Source organism: Euleptes europaea, chromosome 5, assembly GCF_029931775.1.
Source record: "Euleptes europaea isolate rEulEur1 chromosome 5, rEulEur1.hap1, whole genome shotgun sequence".
Lineage (NCBI taxonomy): Eukaryota > Metazoa > Chordata > Lepidosauria > Squamata > Sphaerodactylidae > Euleptes > Euleptes europaea.
The window spans coordinates 10900778-10917373 of NC_079316.1; the positions used below are offsets into that span (position 1 = coordinate 10900778).

The 16596-nt window shown below is 52.8% G+C and overlaps 1 protein-coding gene across 1 annotated transcript in view; it reads right to left on the minus strand.

The window, feature by feature from the left end:
* CHRD (chordin) overlaps positions 1-16369 on the minus strand; it is a 43808-nt gene extending 27439 nt beyond the window's left edge. Inside the window, exons 1-5 of the mRNA XM_056849995.1 lie at positions 16246-16369; positions 11987-12090; positions 11067-11193; positions 1286-1435; positions 700-817 (exon numbers count right to left, since the gene is read on the minus strand). Of these exons, the coding sequence (XP_056705973.1) occupies positions 700-817; positions 1286-1435; positions 11067-11193; positions 11987-12090; positions 16246-16369 (623 nt within the window). The remainder of the gene's footprint in view (positions 1-699; positions 818-1285; positions 1436-11066; positions 11194-11986; positions 12091-16245) is intronic.
* Positions 16370-16596: the final 227 nt, after the last annotated feature.

The window sequence follows — 16596 nt, forward strand, 5'->3', positions numbered from 1 at the left end:
ATGGGGTGGAGATTGCTGTATTGCTATTTGCCCTTTCTAAAAATGAGAAGGCACCTGGGTATCGGGTAACAAGCAGCCCCCATCTTTTTAAAAAATATATAAATACACAAAAAGTCATACCCCTGCCCTCCTGCCCCAACACACATAAATTCTGAAAGTTATTATTGCCAGTGTACTGTAAGACTTGTATTTCCACTTTTAAAGCAATGGTGACAAAAGTTACCAATCCACCCCGCCCACAACCTTTTGCATGTGTTTTAACTGCTGGCGCATGAAAGGACCTTTAGCCCAATAAACGGAGGGTCAGAATTTTGGATCGACGTTTCCTGAAAGCAAAAACTATCATAACCATGCAAAAATTTTAAGAAATCTGGATCACAAAGCTTATTTCTCCAGCCCCTGAGGTTCCAAGATAAGATTTTTAATTGTCAGTCGAGGGTCGATATTTCATTTAAGACACCTGGCAATGAATTAAAAGATGCTCTAATATTAGTATTTACTATGTTAACTAGATAGAGGGTTCTAGAGTGGTCATTTTTAATTAGTTTATACCATGGCGCTGCTTCGGATTTTAAGACTACTGAACGATTCTGAAATTCTGAAAGGGTTCAGACCTGGGTAGGCAGTACCTGAAGCTTTATGTGAACCTGTCAGCTGCCCTTCAGCCTTTGGAGTGAGGCAGGGAAGGGAGGTACCCACCTCTCGTAGTTGATGGAGAAGAGCAGGGAAGAGCGGACGAGAGAGAATCGGGCTTTCGCCACCGCGCTGCTCGCGGGCACCCACGGCTCCGAGCCGCTGGTCAGCAGCGCCACAAAATCTGAGGAGCAAAAGAGTAATTCTGGTAACCTCGATCCGAGAACCCGAGCGGATGACAGAAAGTTCAGAGGACAGGGAAAGGAATCGATCCGTGCGGGCTGGACTCAAACAAGGGAGTTGAAGAGAGTATGAGAGACAAACCTGCATACAATCACCTTCCCTTCCCCTCCCCACAGCAGATGCCATGTGAGGTAGGTGGGGCTGAGAGAGCTGTGACTAGCCCAAGGTCACCCAGCCGGCTTCATGTGGAGGAGTGGGGAAACAAATCCAGTTCACCAGAATAGCCTCCGCCGCTCCTGTGGAGGAGCGGGGAATCAAACCCGGTTCCCCAGATCAGAGGCCCCCTCTCCAAACCACTGCTCTTAACCACTACACCACGCTGGCTGAGAGTGTGGGGAAGATGCATTGTGTGCCTGTTCTGTGCTTGCTTTCCCCTCTGCTCGCAGCATGGGTGCGGTCCCGCCCGTACCTGTGCGGCTGTCATCCCGCGCCAAGTCTTCAGAGCTGAGATAAGCCCGGTCGTTGTAGTTCCTGTGCAAATCGTCTTCTTTATCCTGGAAATACTCGAAGTTGTCCAAAAGCGGCTCGGCGGGTCTCTTTTCGGGGACGCCGCGATCAGCTGCAGGATGGAAATCAAGAAAGAAGGTCTGCTTTCGAAGGTGGACTCTATGGCATTACACCCCATTGAGGTCCCTCCCCTCTCCAAACCCCACCCTCCACAGGCCCCGCCCCCAAATCTTCTGGAATTTCCCAACCCAGAGTTGGCAACCCAGCCCCTCGCTAGCAACAAAGTCCCAAGGGACCTGGTTCCAAAGGAAAATACAGTATTTACGCACAAATCAAGAAAACCCACAGACTGAGAAGAGTCTTTCCCTCCCTACAGAATGAGATTTTTGTGTGAAAAGACAGACTGCCAGCCCAAGATATTTTGGCACCCAAGACGGAACATCCATATATGAAATACTGCATCATGACACATGAAAAAAATCAACTATCGTCCATCGTTTCAGGGAGAACATGCTATCCCGCTCTGCCAAAGGTACATATTTATTAATTGATAACATGCCTTCCTGACCCAGTACTAAAAGTACTGTAGAACTGTTGAAGAAAACAACCCAAAATAATAAGTCATAAAATGCTCCACGTTATTAAAACTGGCAAAGCAAAAAAAGCCGACGCGACACGGAGGCCTGCCTGAAGCAACCGGGTGTACAGCTGTCGGCTAAAAGGAGAGAAGGGGGGCAGCAAAAAGCATCTCCAGGCAGCAGATGCTGAGAAAGTTGATTCATTGCCTGAGACCCCGGACAGCTGCTGCCAAAGCGAACAGATCGTACGAGCATGGAGAGGTGAGGGGCTTGGCTCAATAGAGGGCAGGTAGAAGGGTTGTGAATTCTAGGTGGGTAACCTCATTAGACCGTAGCAACGATAACTGGATATTGATTTAAACTGGCCTCTATTTGCAAGATCTCTCCCCCCACACACACACACGCACACATTTTTCATAGAATCATAGAGTTGGAAGGGACCACCAGGGTCATCTAGTCCAACCCCCTGCACAAAGCAGGAAATTCACAACTACCTCCCCCCTCCACACCCCTAGTGACCAGAAGATGGCCAAGGTGCCCTCCCTCTCATCATCTGCTTAAGGTCACAGAATCAGCATTGCTGACAGATGGCCATCTAACCTCTTCTTAAAAACCTCCACGGAAGGAGAGCTCACCAGCTCTTGAGGAAGCCTGTTCCCCTGAGGAACCACTCAAACTCTTAGAAAATTCTTCCTAATGTCTAGACGGAAACTTTTTTGATTTAATTTCAACCCGTTGATTCTGGTCCGACCTTTTTGTTATCTAAAGCTTTGGTACCACTGCCCATCTGAGGCTAGATGGGGGGCAACCCAAGAAAGGGCATTCTCGGTCATGGCCCTGAAACTCTGGAACTCCCTCCCCAGGGAGATTCATCCCTGGGAGGGGCCGTGGCTCAGTGGTAGAGCACCTGCTTGGCATGCAGAAGGTCCCAGGTCCAATCCCTGGCAACTTAAAGGGACTAGGCTAGAAGGTGATGTGAAAGACCTCTGCCTGAGACCCTGGAGAGCAGCTGCCAGTCTGAGTAGACAATAGTGACTTTGATGGACCAAGGGTCTGATTCAGTAGAAGGCAGCTTCATGTGTTCATGTGTGACAATGCCAGCCACCACCTGGAGGTTGGCAACCCTAGTGCAGTGGGCAAGCACGTCCCCGAATCCCTCTGCTCGGCCGCACAGGATCTTGGGATGCACCTTCCATTTCCATGGGGAGCTGGACCATCTCGCAAGCAGCGGAGGGCCAGCGGCAAACCACGTCGACTCAGGCGGTTGCCTGGCCCCCCTCTCTGCCAGCCCTGGCCCCTGTTGTTACTCCGTTCCTAAGTAAATTTTGCGCAAACACAATTAACTTTGTCCCACTAAGGATTACATAATAGCTGTTGTGTAGTAACTCTTTTCCAAGCCGCGTGCCGACGGGGTCCGTGCCAAAACCGCTTTCCAGCTGGGCTGGCTGAGCTAAGGTGGAACGCCTGGAGTCGAGCCAAAGTTGTCCCCTCGATTTCAGGGGGACGACTCCGGCCCAAGACAACACACTGAGATGAGCTATTTTGAAGATCAGGTTGCGGAAGGAGGGAAGGCCGATCTTGTGAGTCCAACGGGTAGGCCAGATTGGTGTTGTGGTTAAGAGCGGTGGTTTGGAGCGGTGGACTCTGATCTGGAGAACCGGGTTTGATTCCCCACTCCTTCACATGAGCGGTGGAGGCTAATCTGGTGAACTGGGTTGGTTTTCCCGCTCCTACACATGAAGCCAGCTGGGTGACCTTGGGATAGTCACAGCTCTCTCAGCCCCACCTGCCTCCCAGGGTGTCTGTTGTGGGGAGGGGAAGGGAAGGTGATTGTAAGCAGGTTTGAGTCTTCCTTAACTGGTAGAGAAAGTTGGCATATAAAAACCAAGTCGTCATCGTCACCTCCTCCTCCTCCTCCTCAGGTGAAACCTCTCTCATGTAACTTCATTAGATTGCCTCTCGCCTTACAAAGCCTTTGGCCTCTTCCATGTGACGGCCCATCAGGGGTTCGAAGAGCGCAGTCATATCTCCTCTCTGTCTTCTCTTCTCCAGGCTACATGCATCCAGTTCTCTCAACGTTTCCTTGCAAAAATCAGTTTCCAGACACACACACACCCCCAACCGTCTTTACTGCCCTTCTCTCAACCCGTTCCAATTTGCCTGCATCCTTAAAGTGTGGTGGCTGGAATGGGATGCAGAACTCTAGATAGAGTCTGACTTTCTGGGCATAGAACGGGGGGGGGGGGGTCACTGGAGGTCTGTGTGCCTGAGTGGGCGGGGGGAAGGTAGTTGTGAATTCCCTGCGTTGTGCAGGGGGTTGGACTAGATGACCCTGGTGGTCCCTTCAAACTCAGTGATTCTCTGTTTCGTGAAAGATTATTTCTTTCCCCTCTCCCCCACTGATTTCTTTGTTAGAACATTTGGCTGTGAACCCTAATAGAGACGTACGTCTTTCTGATAGAGAATAGAGACAAGAGCCGGTCAAATGTAACAGCAGCCTGGCAGAGTGAAACTGTTTTTCAGATTTTCCAAGCAAGTCCCTGCAGTGACCTTGAGAAGCATCTGTCGGGAGAGCATTCCATAAGGAAGGCCATAGAGAATCACAGAACTGTAGAGCTGGAAGGGCCCATAAAGGTGATCTAGTCCAACCCCCTGCTCAATGCAGGATCAGGCTAACGTATCCCTGACAAGCACTAGCCCGGCCTCTGCTTGAAGACTGCCAGAGAAGGGGATCTCATCACCTCTCTAGGCAGCTGACTCCACTTCTGAATTTCTCCTACTGTAAAAAAAAATAATTTCCTAATATCTCTGGCCCGTAATTTTAACCCATTGTTGCGAGTCCTCTCCTCTGCTGCCAACAGGAACAGCTCCCCCTCTCCTCTAAGTGGCAGCCCTTCAAATACTTGAGGAGAGCAGTCATGTCCCCCCTCAACTTCCTCTTCTCCAGACTGAACATTCCCATCTCCCTCCGCCTTTCCTCGTAGGGCTTGGTCTCCAGGCCCCCGATCATCCTCGTCACTCTCCTCTGCACCTGCTCCATTCTGTCCACACCCTTTTTAAAAGTCCTGATCTGAGCAGGAATCAATGTGGATCTGTGCGGGGAGGGAATCTTAAGCACAGCCCTCTACGTGGAACGCCTGTGGGCAGCTCCATTACTGGCCATACTTTTCCATCCATTCGTTTTTAGTTAATTCATTTGTACCCCGCTTTTCTCTCCAATGGGAGCCCAAAGTGGCTTACATACTCCCATTTTATCCTCGCAAGAACCCTAGAATCATAGAATCACAGAATCATAGAGTTGGAAGGGACCACCAGGGTCATCTAGTCCAACCCCCTGCACAATGCAGGAAATTCACAACTACCTTCCCCCCCCCACACACACCCCCAGTGACCAGAAGATGGCCAAGATGCCCTCCCTCTCATCATCTGCCTAACCCTGTGAGGTGGGTTAAACTGAGAGTGAATGACTGGCCCGAGGCCACCCCTCGAGCTTCCAGGACAGAGTGGGACTTCGAACCCGGGTCTCCCAGATCCTAGGCCGACTCTCTGTCCACTACACTGCGACAGCTCGATTGGGTGACTACACCTTAACCTTACAAACAGGGTTGCAAACCTGCAAATGGTGGCTGGAGATCTCCCGCTATTACAACTGATCTCCAGGCAACAGAGATCAGTTCCCCAGGAGAAAATGTGGGCTTTGGTAATCTTGGCCATCATCTGGACATGGAGTGGGGGTCACTGGGGGTGTGTGGGGGGGAGGGGGTTGTGGTTGTGGGTTTCCTGCATTGTGCAGGGGGTTGGACTAGATGACCCTGGTGGTCCCTTCCAACTCTATGATTCTATGACTCTATGGCATTAAAGGCCCTCCCCTCTCCAAACCCCGCCCTCCTCAGGCTCCACCCCCAAAATCTCCAGGTTTTTCCCAGCCCGGAGCTGGCAACCCTTCTTGCAAATGTCAAATTCAGGTGGTATTTTCTTCGATTACAGAGAAGGAAATCTCAGCCAAAGACAACGCTTGTCCTTTCTAGGACTCTCCTGGGCTGGTGGAGAGAGAAGGTCCCATGGTCCAGCGGCACGGTTTACTAAAACATTGACGAAACACCTTCCCAGGTACACACTTCCTTAATTTCAGAGGGTAGCCATGCAGGTCTGCAACAGAACAGCTCGATTCAAGTCCAGTACCACCATAGAGACCAATGGGATTTCCGTTTAAAAGCTTTCAAGAGTCAAAGCTCCCTTTGGTATCTGAGGAAGGGAGCTTTGACTCTCAAAAGCTTCTACCCCAAAAAACCAGTTTCTTAAAACACCCAGAAAACACATTTGGAGATCTTAACTGTTTGCATGTGGATGTCATGAATTTTTTGCACGGCTGTCACACAGCTTCTGACTCCCAACAGAGCGCTGGCGCATTCAGAATTAAGAAAAATTCCACATACACTAGTAATGCGGCGAGATCAGTTTCCAAGTATTTTGCCAGGGACATTTGGCAAATAAGCCTCAATATTCGCTACTTACAAAAGGCCAAATTGGAAATGCAAGAACAGCCATTTCCACATCTGCTCTGTTCACATTCAACACAGGTGACCGTGGGGGACTTTGAGTATGAAAAATAGTGCGCAGAAGCGGGGGGGGGGGAGCTGAACCCTGCTCTCTCCCTGAATTATAACCCCACACTCTTTCATTTCTGGCACTTTTCTTTCCAGCTGAGCTCCTCAGTTAATGCATCCGAGAGAAAGGTGAAACACAGGCAGGAGCCTGCTGAAGTCGTCTTGTGGGCTTCCTAGAGGCGCATGGTTGGCCTCTGCGTGAACAGACTGCTGGACTTGATGGGCCTGGGTCTGACCCAGCATGGCCTTTCTGATGTTTTTATGTTCCCTCTCTCATAATATTAGACCACAGGGTCATCTGCTGAAGCTGGCGGGTGACAGATTCAAAACAGGTATTAGGAAGTATTTCTTCACACAACACATTGTTAAATTATGGAACTCCCTAACCCAGGATGTGGTGATGGCTGCCAACTTGGAAGGCTTTAAGAGGGGAGTGGACATGTGCAATGCGGAGAACAAAGAGGCTCTGAACAAGGAGGCTCCATTTAATTCTTAAGGCTAGAAGAAGAAGGAGGAGGAGGAGGAGGAGTTGGAGGAGGAGGAGTTGTTTTTTATATGCCGACTTTCTCTACAACTCAAGGAAGAATCAAACTAGCTTACAATCGCCTTCCCTTCCCCTCCTCACCCTGTGAGGCAGATGGGGCTGAGAGAGCTCTAAGAGAGCTGTGACTAGCCCAAGGTCACCCAGCTGGCTTCATGTGGAGGAGTGGGGAAACCAACCTGGCTCACCGGATTAGGGTCCGCCACTCATGTGGAGGAATGGGGAATCAAACCCGGTTCTCCAGATTATAGAGTCCCCCACTCTTAGCCACCGCTCTTACCCACTACACCATGCTGGCTCTCAATTGGCACACAATACTGGATCCTGTTTTGGCCACTTAGCTAGCAAGGCTTTTAGCTAGTCCCATGTAGCGGCTCAAGGGAACTGGGTTTAGTTAGGGAGCAGAGTTGGTTTTTATACCCCACTCTTTGCTACCGAAAGAAGTCTCAAAGTGGCTTACAATCACCTTCCCTCCCCCCCACCAACAACAGGCACCTTGTGAGGCAGGTGGGGCTGAGAGAGTTCTGAGAGCTGTGACTAGCCCAAGGTCACCCAGCAGGCTTCATGTGGAGGAGTGGGGAAACCAACCCGGTTCACCAGGTTAGCATCCGCCGCTCTTAACCACTACACCAGGTTGGCTCTCCTTGATGGATCACCGCAGAGTTTCCTTCAGCTTTTGAATTCACGCCCAAAATTGGCTGGTGAGACGTCTCCAGGAAGGCAAAAAAGAAGACAGTCCTGCCCTCCAAAGGTCATGCCAACTTGGCCGCTGTTGCAGAGGATGTGAATCCAGGACTCCCATGAATCAAAGTACACCTACTAGTATGCCAACTCCTTTTGTGTGACACCGGCAGCCTCTGGCATCCCCTGGGGTCTCCCATCCCAGTTCGAACCAAGATCAGCCCCACTTAAGCCTCCGAGATCAGACCAAAGCAGGTACGTTCAAGGGGGCCGGCGATGGCCCCTTTTATCCTTGGTTGGCGCAACGGATCCAAACGAATGAGGAAACAGACTATACAGGGAAGCCCTACAGAGGAAGCGTCCAGTGCACAAAGCCAACACGCCAAATAAACAAGCCAGCAACATGTGTCTGTTCTCCAGATTTCCTTCCTTTTGGTCTGCCGTCTGAAAGGAGGCACGTGCCTCCGTGCGCGCGCACGTGAGACACAGGCTCCAAACGCGGTCGCTTCCCAAACAGACACGGTCACAGCAGCCTTGTGAGCCAGCGAACCAAGCTGCTGGCACACCAAAGTTGGGAAGGAGGAGGGCCACGGAAATGTACACGATGCGGCTCTTAAGAATTATGACAATCCTGGTTCTTTCTTTCTCTCCCCCCCCAAAAGAAAGCTCCTAATCCTCAGAGAGAAAACATGCAGTATACATTTAGAATGACCCCCCAAAACAGCTTTTTTTAACTGCAGAAACTAGAATAACAGAATCAGAGGAGGAGGAGGAGGAGTTGGTTTTTATATGCTGACTTTCTCTACCACTTAAGGAAGAATCAAACCGGTCTTACAATCACCTTCCCTTCTCCTCCCCAAAACAGACACCCTGAGAGGTAGGTGAGGCTGAGAGAGTGTGACTAGCCCAAGGTCACCCAGCTGGCTTCATATGTAGGAGTGGGGAAACAAATCCAGTCACACCAGATTAGCCTCCGCCGCTCATGTGGAGGAATGGGGAATTAAACCTGGTTCTCCAGATCAGACTCCACCGCTCTTAACCACTACATCACGCTTCCACAGAGTTGGAAGGGACCACAAAGTTCATCTAGTAGTCCAACCCCCTGCACAATGCAGGAAATTCACAATTGCTCCCCCTCATACGCCCAGTGACCCCTGCTCCATGCCCAGAAGATGGAGAAAAAATCCTCCAGGATCACTGGCCAATCTGGCCTGGAGGGAAAATGTTTCCTGACCCCAAGGTGGCGATCAGCATTACTTTTGGCATGTAAGAAAGGGCCAAGAGAGCCGAGAAGTGACTCATCCTTTCCAGCCCTCCCTCTCATGATGAAGAAAAAGAATTGGTTTTTATATGCCAACTTTCTCTACCACTTAAGGAAGAATCAAACCAGCTTACAATCACCTTCCTTTCCCCTCCCCGCAACAGACACCCTGTGAGGTAGGTGGGGCTGAGAGAGCTGTGACTAGCCCAAGGTCTCCCAGCTGGCTTCTTGTGTAGGAGTGGGGAAACCAGTCCTGTCCTCCAGATCAGAGCCCGCTGCTCCAAACCACAGCTCTTAACTACTACACCACGCTCTTAACCACTACACCACACTGCCTGAGTTCACAGGATCAGCCTTGCTTTCAGATGGCCAGCTAGCATCTGCTTAAAAACCTCCAGAGAAGGAGAGCCCACCACCTCTCGAGAAAGCCGTTCTAAACTGAGAGAAATCTAAAATGCGTGAGAAACAGACCAGAAACCTAATTTGTTTTCTTTTTCTAGAGATTTTCCATGGATTTACAATGACCATGTTAAAAAAAAAGAGCAATAGATAACTTGCCTGGAACAAGCTGTGCATGTTGTACAAAAGTCAACAATAGGCAAGAGGTATCAACTTTATGCCCTGCTCCTTTTTGGCTGGCTGCTTCAACAGCGGCTAGCCACAACAGCTCAACAGAGCTTCCATGTACAGTGGCAGTATATCTCTGAACGAAAGATGCTGGAGATTCTGGCTTAGATCCAACGAAGCGTTTCCACAGATGTCATAGTGGAGCGCAAAATGCCCCCTGAAATGCTATTTCGGGGGATTATATCCCCAGGAACAAAATTCCAGGTCGCATTTTGGGGTGCACTGGAAGAGGGGAGATGAGAAAGTCATGCTCCATGGGCGGAAATTGATCCATCCACAGACGTAGTCCATTGGGGTCACAGCACTTTGGAATCAGGTATACTGCCTCTGAAAACGGAGGTTCCACTGAGCTATCATGATTAACAACTGTTGATTTACAGGTGGACAGAAATCTCTCGGTCATCATAAGAACATCTAAAGAGCCCTGCTGGATCAGACCAGTGGTCTGTCTAGTCCAGCATCCGGTCTCACACGGTGGCCAACTGGTTCCTCTGGAGGGCCAACAACAGGGCATAGAGGCTGAGGCTTTCCCCTGATGTTGCCTCCTGGCACTGGGATTCCAGAGGTTGAATGCCTCTGAATATGGAGGTTTGCTGAATTAAACAACACTCACATTTTGCGGATAAGGGACTCTCCCTTTGAGACTCTCACTGAAATCCATGGGTGGGGGGAATTGATTTGTGGGATGCGTGCTTTTAAACTGCCTCTAAAACAACTGTGTTCTCTCCCATCTCAAAGATTCTGGCACCCCTGGTGTTTTGGCAGGGTAATATAATGTCAATACAATAGGATGGAAATCACAAAAGGTATTAAATTACAGACAGGTGGAAAACAATATCAATGCATAAAGCCCTTATTTAATTACCTCTAAAAGAAGGATTTCCCATAGTGCCATTCTGAAATTTGGCAAGCCTGATCAACGGGAAGGGTAGTACAAGGCCCGAAAATTTCACACCGTTTGGATGGAAAATACCAAAATTACAGGCTGGAGAAATCTGGCTGGGTCCCTCTTTGGGAAACGACAAGAAATTACACCCCCCCCCCCCCTAAAAAGAATGCACTGACAATGAAGAAGAAATAAAGCCAATTAAATCCAAAGAAACTGTAAAAAGAACTTGTGTGTGTGTGTGTGTGTGTGTGTGTGTGCTGTCAAGTCGCAGCAGACTTATGGCGACCCCTTTTTGGGGTTTTCATGGCAAGAGACTAACAGAGGTGGTTTGCCAGTGCCTTCCTCGGCACAGCAACCCTGGACTTCCTTGGTGGTCTCCCATCCAAATACTAACCAGGGCTGACCCTGCTTAGCTTCCGAGATCAGGCTAGGAGGTCTTAAAATGAAAGCAAGCGGTACCAATATTGAGGGTTGTTTTTGTAAGTCCATGGTAGATTGACTTTTAATTGACGCTGACCCAACAAAGGACTTGGCTTCGCCACCCCCCCAGGCCCCTTACCCTTTGGACAAGTTTTGCAACAGTGTCCCGGCAGCAGGATAGTATCCACACACGGAGGGGTGGGGCACTCATGCTTAATGTTCTTGCAGCTGACTTTCCCCGTCGGCTTCCCACGGCGATTCCTCTGCTGGGGAGGGAAGGGCAGAGTTATGGAGTCTGGAGGCAAAGAAGAAGGAGGAGGAGTTGGTTTTTATATGCTGACTTTCTCTACCACTCAAGGAAGAATCAAACCGGCTTACAATCACCTTCCCTTCCCCTCCCCACAACAGACACCCTGTGAGGTAGGTGAGGCTGAGAGAGTGTGACTAGCCCAAGGTCACCCAGCTGGCTTCATGTGGAGTCCACCACTCCAATTCACCAGATTAGCCTCCGCCGTTCATGTGGAGGAGTGGGGAATCAAACCTGGTTCTCCAGATCAGAGTCCACCGCTCCAAACCACCGCTCTTAACCACTACACCATGCTGGCCTACACGTTGGACTCCCAACGTGTCACCTTGCTCTCCCCACGTTTTGCCCGTGTTTTCAAATTCGAGATAAAACAGGTCCCTGAAAACACGGGCAAAACGTGGGGAAAGGCAGGGGGAAAGCGAGGCGACCTTTGATGGTCGGAAACGGCCTGCATAATCCAAACCAAGTCCCAAAGTCGTTGGAGGGGTGACGGCGAGGGAAACAGCCATGCATAAAAGACCCAAGACCCCTTTCCGTTTGCCTCTGCCGAGATTCGTGAGCATTAGAAAAAAGAAGGGATGAGTATGGGAGAATTTGCTGTTTCCGTCCCTCCGGGATTTTCCAGCTCATGCGCCACGCTTGCACAAAGGGCAGACAGAGAGAGCAAGATCCGGGAGAACCACCTTGGAAGCTGAGCGCTCTCGAATGCCGCAGATGCCTCTACCCACCCTCCAGGCCGATGCCTTACTTACCGGTTCACAGTAGCACACCACGCAATGCATGACGCCAAAGGGCTCGCCCAGGTCCGGATGCCAAGTATCCTCCAGGGCATAGAATCTGCCCCCGAATGAGCAACCTGCAACAGGGGAAAGAGCGATCATCAGTCCCCCTCAAAGCCTCCTACCAATGTCGGAAGGAGCCAGCGTGGTGTGGTGGTTAAGAGCGGTGGACTCTAATCTGGAGAACTGGGTTTGATTTCCCCCACTCCTCCACATGAAGCCAGCTGGGTGACCTTGGGCTAGTCACAGCTCTCTTGAGAGCTCTCTCAGCCCCACCTACCTCACCAGGTGTCTGTTGTGGGTTGGGGAAGGGGAGGAGATTGTAAGCCGGTTTGAGGCTCCTTAAAGGCAGAGAAAACCGGGGTATAAAAACCAACTCTTCTTCTTCTCTGATCAGCAAATGCTCCCCAACAGCTCCAGCAGAGGCCAACTACTAGACCTAATTTTAACTGGAGAGGGGAAACTTCTGGGCGCAAAGCATGTGCTTTGCTAGGCAGCTGTGGCCCTAATGTTGCCAACTCTGGGTTGGGAAATACTTAGAGATTTGGGGGTGGCGCCTGGGGAGGGACCTCAGCAAGGGTATCATACCCAAGGGTCCACCCTCCAAAGCAACCATGTCCTCTTGGGAAACTGATCTCTGCATTCTGGAGATCAGTTTTAAATTGGGAGATCTCCAGGCCCAAGCTGGAAGTTGGCAACCCTCTATGGCCCCTTCAGCTGTAGGCACTACAAAATACAAATTTCTCCTCTGGCTTTTCTTCTTTTGCCCCGGTTAGCTTCTGCCTTAAACACATGAAGCTGCCTTATACTAAATCGGACCCTCGGTCCATTAGTCAGTATTGTCTACTCAGACCGGCAGCGGCTCTCCAGGGTCTCAGACAGAGGCCTTTCACATCACCTACTTGCCTGGTCCCTTTAACTGGAGATGCCGGGGATTGAACCTGGGACCTTCTGCATGCCAAGCAGATGCTCTCCCACTGAGCCACAGCCCCTCCCCAAACACACTACACAAGTCCCTTCCTGCAACCCACTTTACTCAGCCTGTGTTTCCTTCCTCTACAATCCTTACAAACTATTGTGGTGGAAAGTGCCATGAAGCCACAGCTGATTTATGGCAACCCTATAGGGTATTCAAGGCAAGAGAGAAACAGAGGTGGTTTGCCGTTGCCTGCCTCTGCGTCGGCAGAGAGAGTTCTGAGAGAACTGTGACTGGCCCAAGGTCACCCAGCAGGCTTCAAGCGGAGGAGCAGGGAACCAAACCCGGTTCCCCAGATCAGGGTCTAATAATTGGACCTTTATTCTAAGTTGGGCCCTGACCTGGTCAGATCTCGGAAGCTAAACAGGGTCGGCTTGGTTAGTACTTGGATGAGAGACCACCCAGAAAGCCCAGGGTTGCTACGCAGAGGCAGGCAAGGGCAAAAACCCCTCCGTTCAAATCACCTGTTTGTCTCTTGCCTTGAAAACCCTGGGGGTGGGTGGGGGGAGAGGGATTTTTTCCACCGTGAGTCCAAAATATACTTGGAGCTGCTTCTGCTTGGCCAATCATTAAGAAAAACTGAGTTCAGATTCACTTATTTCTCACTTCTTCAAAAATTCCAAACACCGAGGCAGTTCTGTGTAGTGGTTAAACTGCAGAACTAGGAACGGGGAGATCCGGATTCGGGTCCCCAGTCTGCCACAAAACTTGCCAAATGACCTCGGTTCCATCACTTCATCAGCCAAACCAAACCTACCTCACAGGGTTGCTGTGAGGCTAAAATGGAGAGGTGAAGGACGGATGTTGAGCTCTGGGAGGGAACGTTGGACATAAAAAGGTGACGTGACAGACAGACCGAGCCCTTGTGGTATAGGAAGGGTTGTGCTCTGGGGCCAGTGTATTGCAGCAGCTAGGCTGCTGGCCCAAGCCCCAGGTTCGAATCCCCACCCAAAGCTTCAATGACTCCAGGCTTATTTCTCAGTCTAGCCTACCTAGTGAGGTTGCAATGGAGAGGGAAAAAACACACAGGCAAGCTCTTCTAAGGATAGCAAATGAAAGGGGCCGTGGCTCAGTGGCAGAGCATCTGCTTGGCATGCAGAAGGTCCCAGGTTCAATCCCCTGCATCTCCAGTTAAAGGGACTAGGCAAGTAGGTGATGTGAGAGACCCCTGCCTGAGACCCTGGAGAGCTGCTGCCAGTCTGAGTAGACAATACTGACTTTGATGGACCAAGGGTAGAAGGCAGCTTCACGTTATATTCACATATAGTATAAGGCTTCACATTCAGTATAAGTCACATTCAGTATAAGGCAGCTTCACGTGTTCATGTGTTTTAAGGGGAGGCCCTGTGGGTCAGTGGTAGAGCATCCACTTGGCATGCAGAAGGCCCTAGGTTCAATCCTTGGCCTCTCCAGTTAAAGGGACTACGCAAGTAGGTGAAGGGAAAGACCTCTGCCTGAGACCCTGGCGAGCCATGGAGAGGGGCTGTGGCTCAGTGGTGGAGCATCTACTTGGCATGCAGAAGGTCTCAGGTTCAATCCCCGGCATCTCCAGTGAAAGGGGCTGGGCAAGCAGGTGATGGGAAAGACCTCTGCCTGAGACCTGGAGAGCCGCTGCCGGTCCGAGTAGACAATACTGACTTTGATGGACCGAGGGTCTGATTCAGTATAAGGCAGCTTCCTGTGTTCCAAAGGAGCCCTCTCTGTCCTCTGCATGTTGCACAATCTCCCTCCACAGGCTTAACTGGGTGCAGACGGTACAGAAGCCCGGGACGCTGTCGAGAAACTTTTCCGCCTCACGCATGCTCTTCCCCGCCATCTGTCGCTTCCCATGCCAGATGGACAGTTGGCACCCTCCCCACACGCAGACAGACAAAACCGCACCCGCCAGGCATCCTGCCGCCTCCAAGCCCCACCCCCACGCCCCTCTCTGCGCCTTCCCCAGTTGGCACCCTCACCCGCCCCGGGGGTCGATGCCAGTGGGGCAAGTGGAGGGGGGGGGAGAGGAGGCGAAAGTTTCTCTGCGCCTTCCCCGGTTGGCACCCTCACCTGCCCCGGGGGTCGATGTCAGTGGGGCAAGTGGAGGGGGGGGAGAGGCGGCGAAAGTTTCTCTGCGCCTTCCCTGGTTGGCACACTCACCCGCCCTGGGGGTCGATGCCAGTGGGGCAAGTGGAGGGGGGGGGGAGAGGCGGCGAAAGTTTCTCTGCGCCTTCCCCAGTTGGCACCCTCACCTGCCCCGGGGGTCGATGCCAGTGGGGCAAGTGGAAGGGGGGGGGGAGAGGCGGCGAAGGTGTCTCTGCGCCTTCCCCAGTTGGCACCCTTACCTGCCCCGGGGGTCGATGCCAGTGGGGCAAGTGGAGGGGGGGAGAGGCTGAGAAAGTTTCTCTGCGCCTTCCCCCGTTGGCACCCTCACCTGCCCCGGGGGTCGATGCCAGTGGGGCAAGTGGAAGGGGGGGGGGAGAGGCGGCGAAGGTGTCTCTGCGCCTTCCCCAGTTGGCACCCTTACCTGCCCCGGGGGTCGATGCCAGTGGGGCAAGTGGAAGGGGGGGGGAGAGGCGGCGAAAGTTTCTCTGCGCCTTCCCCAGTTGGCACCCTCACCTGCCCCGGGGGTCGATGCCAGTGGGGCAAGTGGAGGGGGGGGGAGAGGTGGCGAAAGTTTCTCTGCGCCTTCCCCGTTGGCACCCTCACCCGCCCCGGGGGTCGATGCCAGTGGGGCAAGTGGAGGGGGGGAGAGGCAGCAAAAGTTTCTCTGCGCCTTCCCCCGTTGGCACCCTCACCCGCCCCGGGGGTCGATGCCAGTGGGGCAAGTGGAGGGGGGAAGAGTGGCGGCGAAAGTTTCTCTGTGCCTTCCCCAGTTGGCACCCTCACCCGCCCAGGGGGTCGATGCCAGTGGGGCAAGTGGAAGGGGGGGAAGAGGTGGCGAACGTTTCTCTGCGCCTTCCCCAGTTGGCACCCTCACCCGCCCCGGGGGTCGATGCCAGCGGGGCAAGTGGAGGGGGGGGGAGAGGCGGCGAAAGTTTCTCAAGCCTCCCTCCCCCCAACCCGAGCCCACCCCGCGGCTGTCACCCGGCCAAGCGGCGGAAGGGGGGGGGGAGGACCCGTCAATGGGAACCAGATGCGGACGCGCCGTTGCCCGGCCAGCTGTGCCAAGCCGGGGAGGCAGGGCGGGCGGGGGAGCCGCGATCCCCCAAGAAGCAGGGAGGGGACGGACGGCAAAGGAGACCCCCCCCCCAAAAAAAGCACCCCGGCGCCCACGTACCTGCCACCCCCTTGGAGGGAAGGGGCTCCGACTCGGGCTGGATGGGCAAGAGGGGCTTGGGGGGGCGAGGGGGGGCGGCGGCCCCGGCCAGGGCGAGCAGCAGAGCCGCGCCGAGGAGCTGCATCGCGGCCCGGCGGCGTCGGCCGAAGCTGCTCCCGGGCCGCCCCGCCGGGCTTTATAGGCATGGGGGCATCTCCCCCGGCACACAAAGGCGGACGCCCCACCGACCCAGCGGGGGGGGGAAGGAGGCACGGAGGGGGGGGGATCGGGCCCCAGGCGGGCCGCTGGGAGGCGGGGCGGGCGGGCGGCCCCGGCTCGCTCCGCGCTGGCGCCGGGACGGGGCCGCTCGCC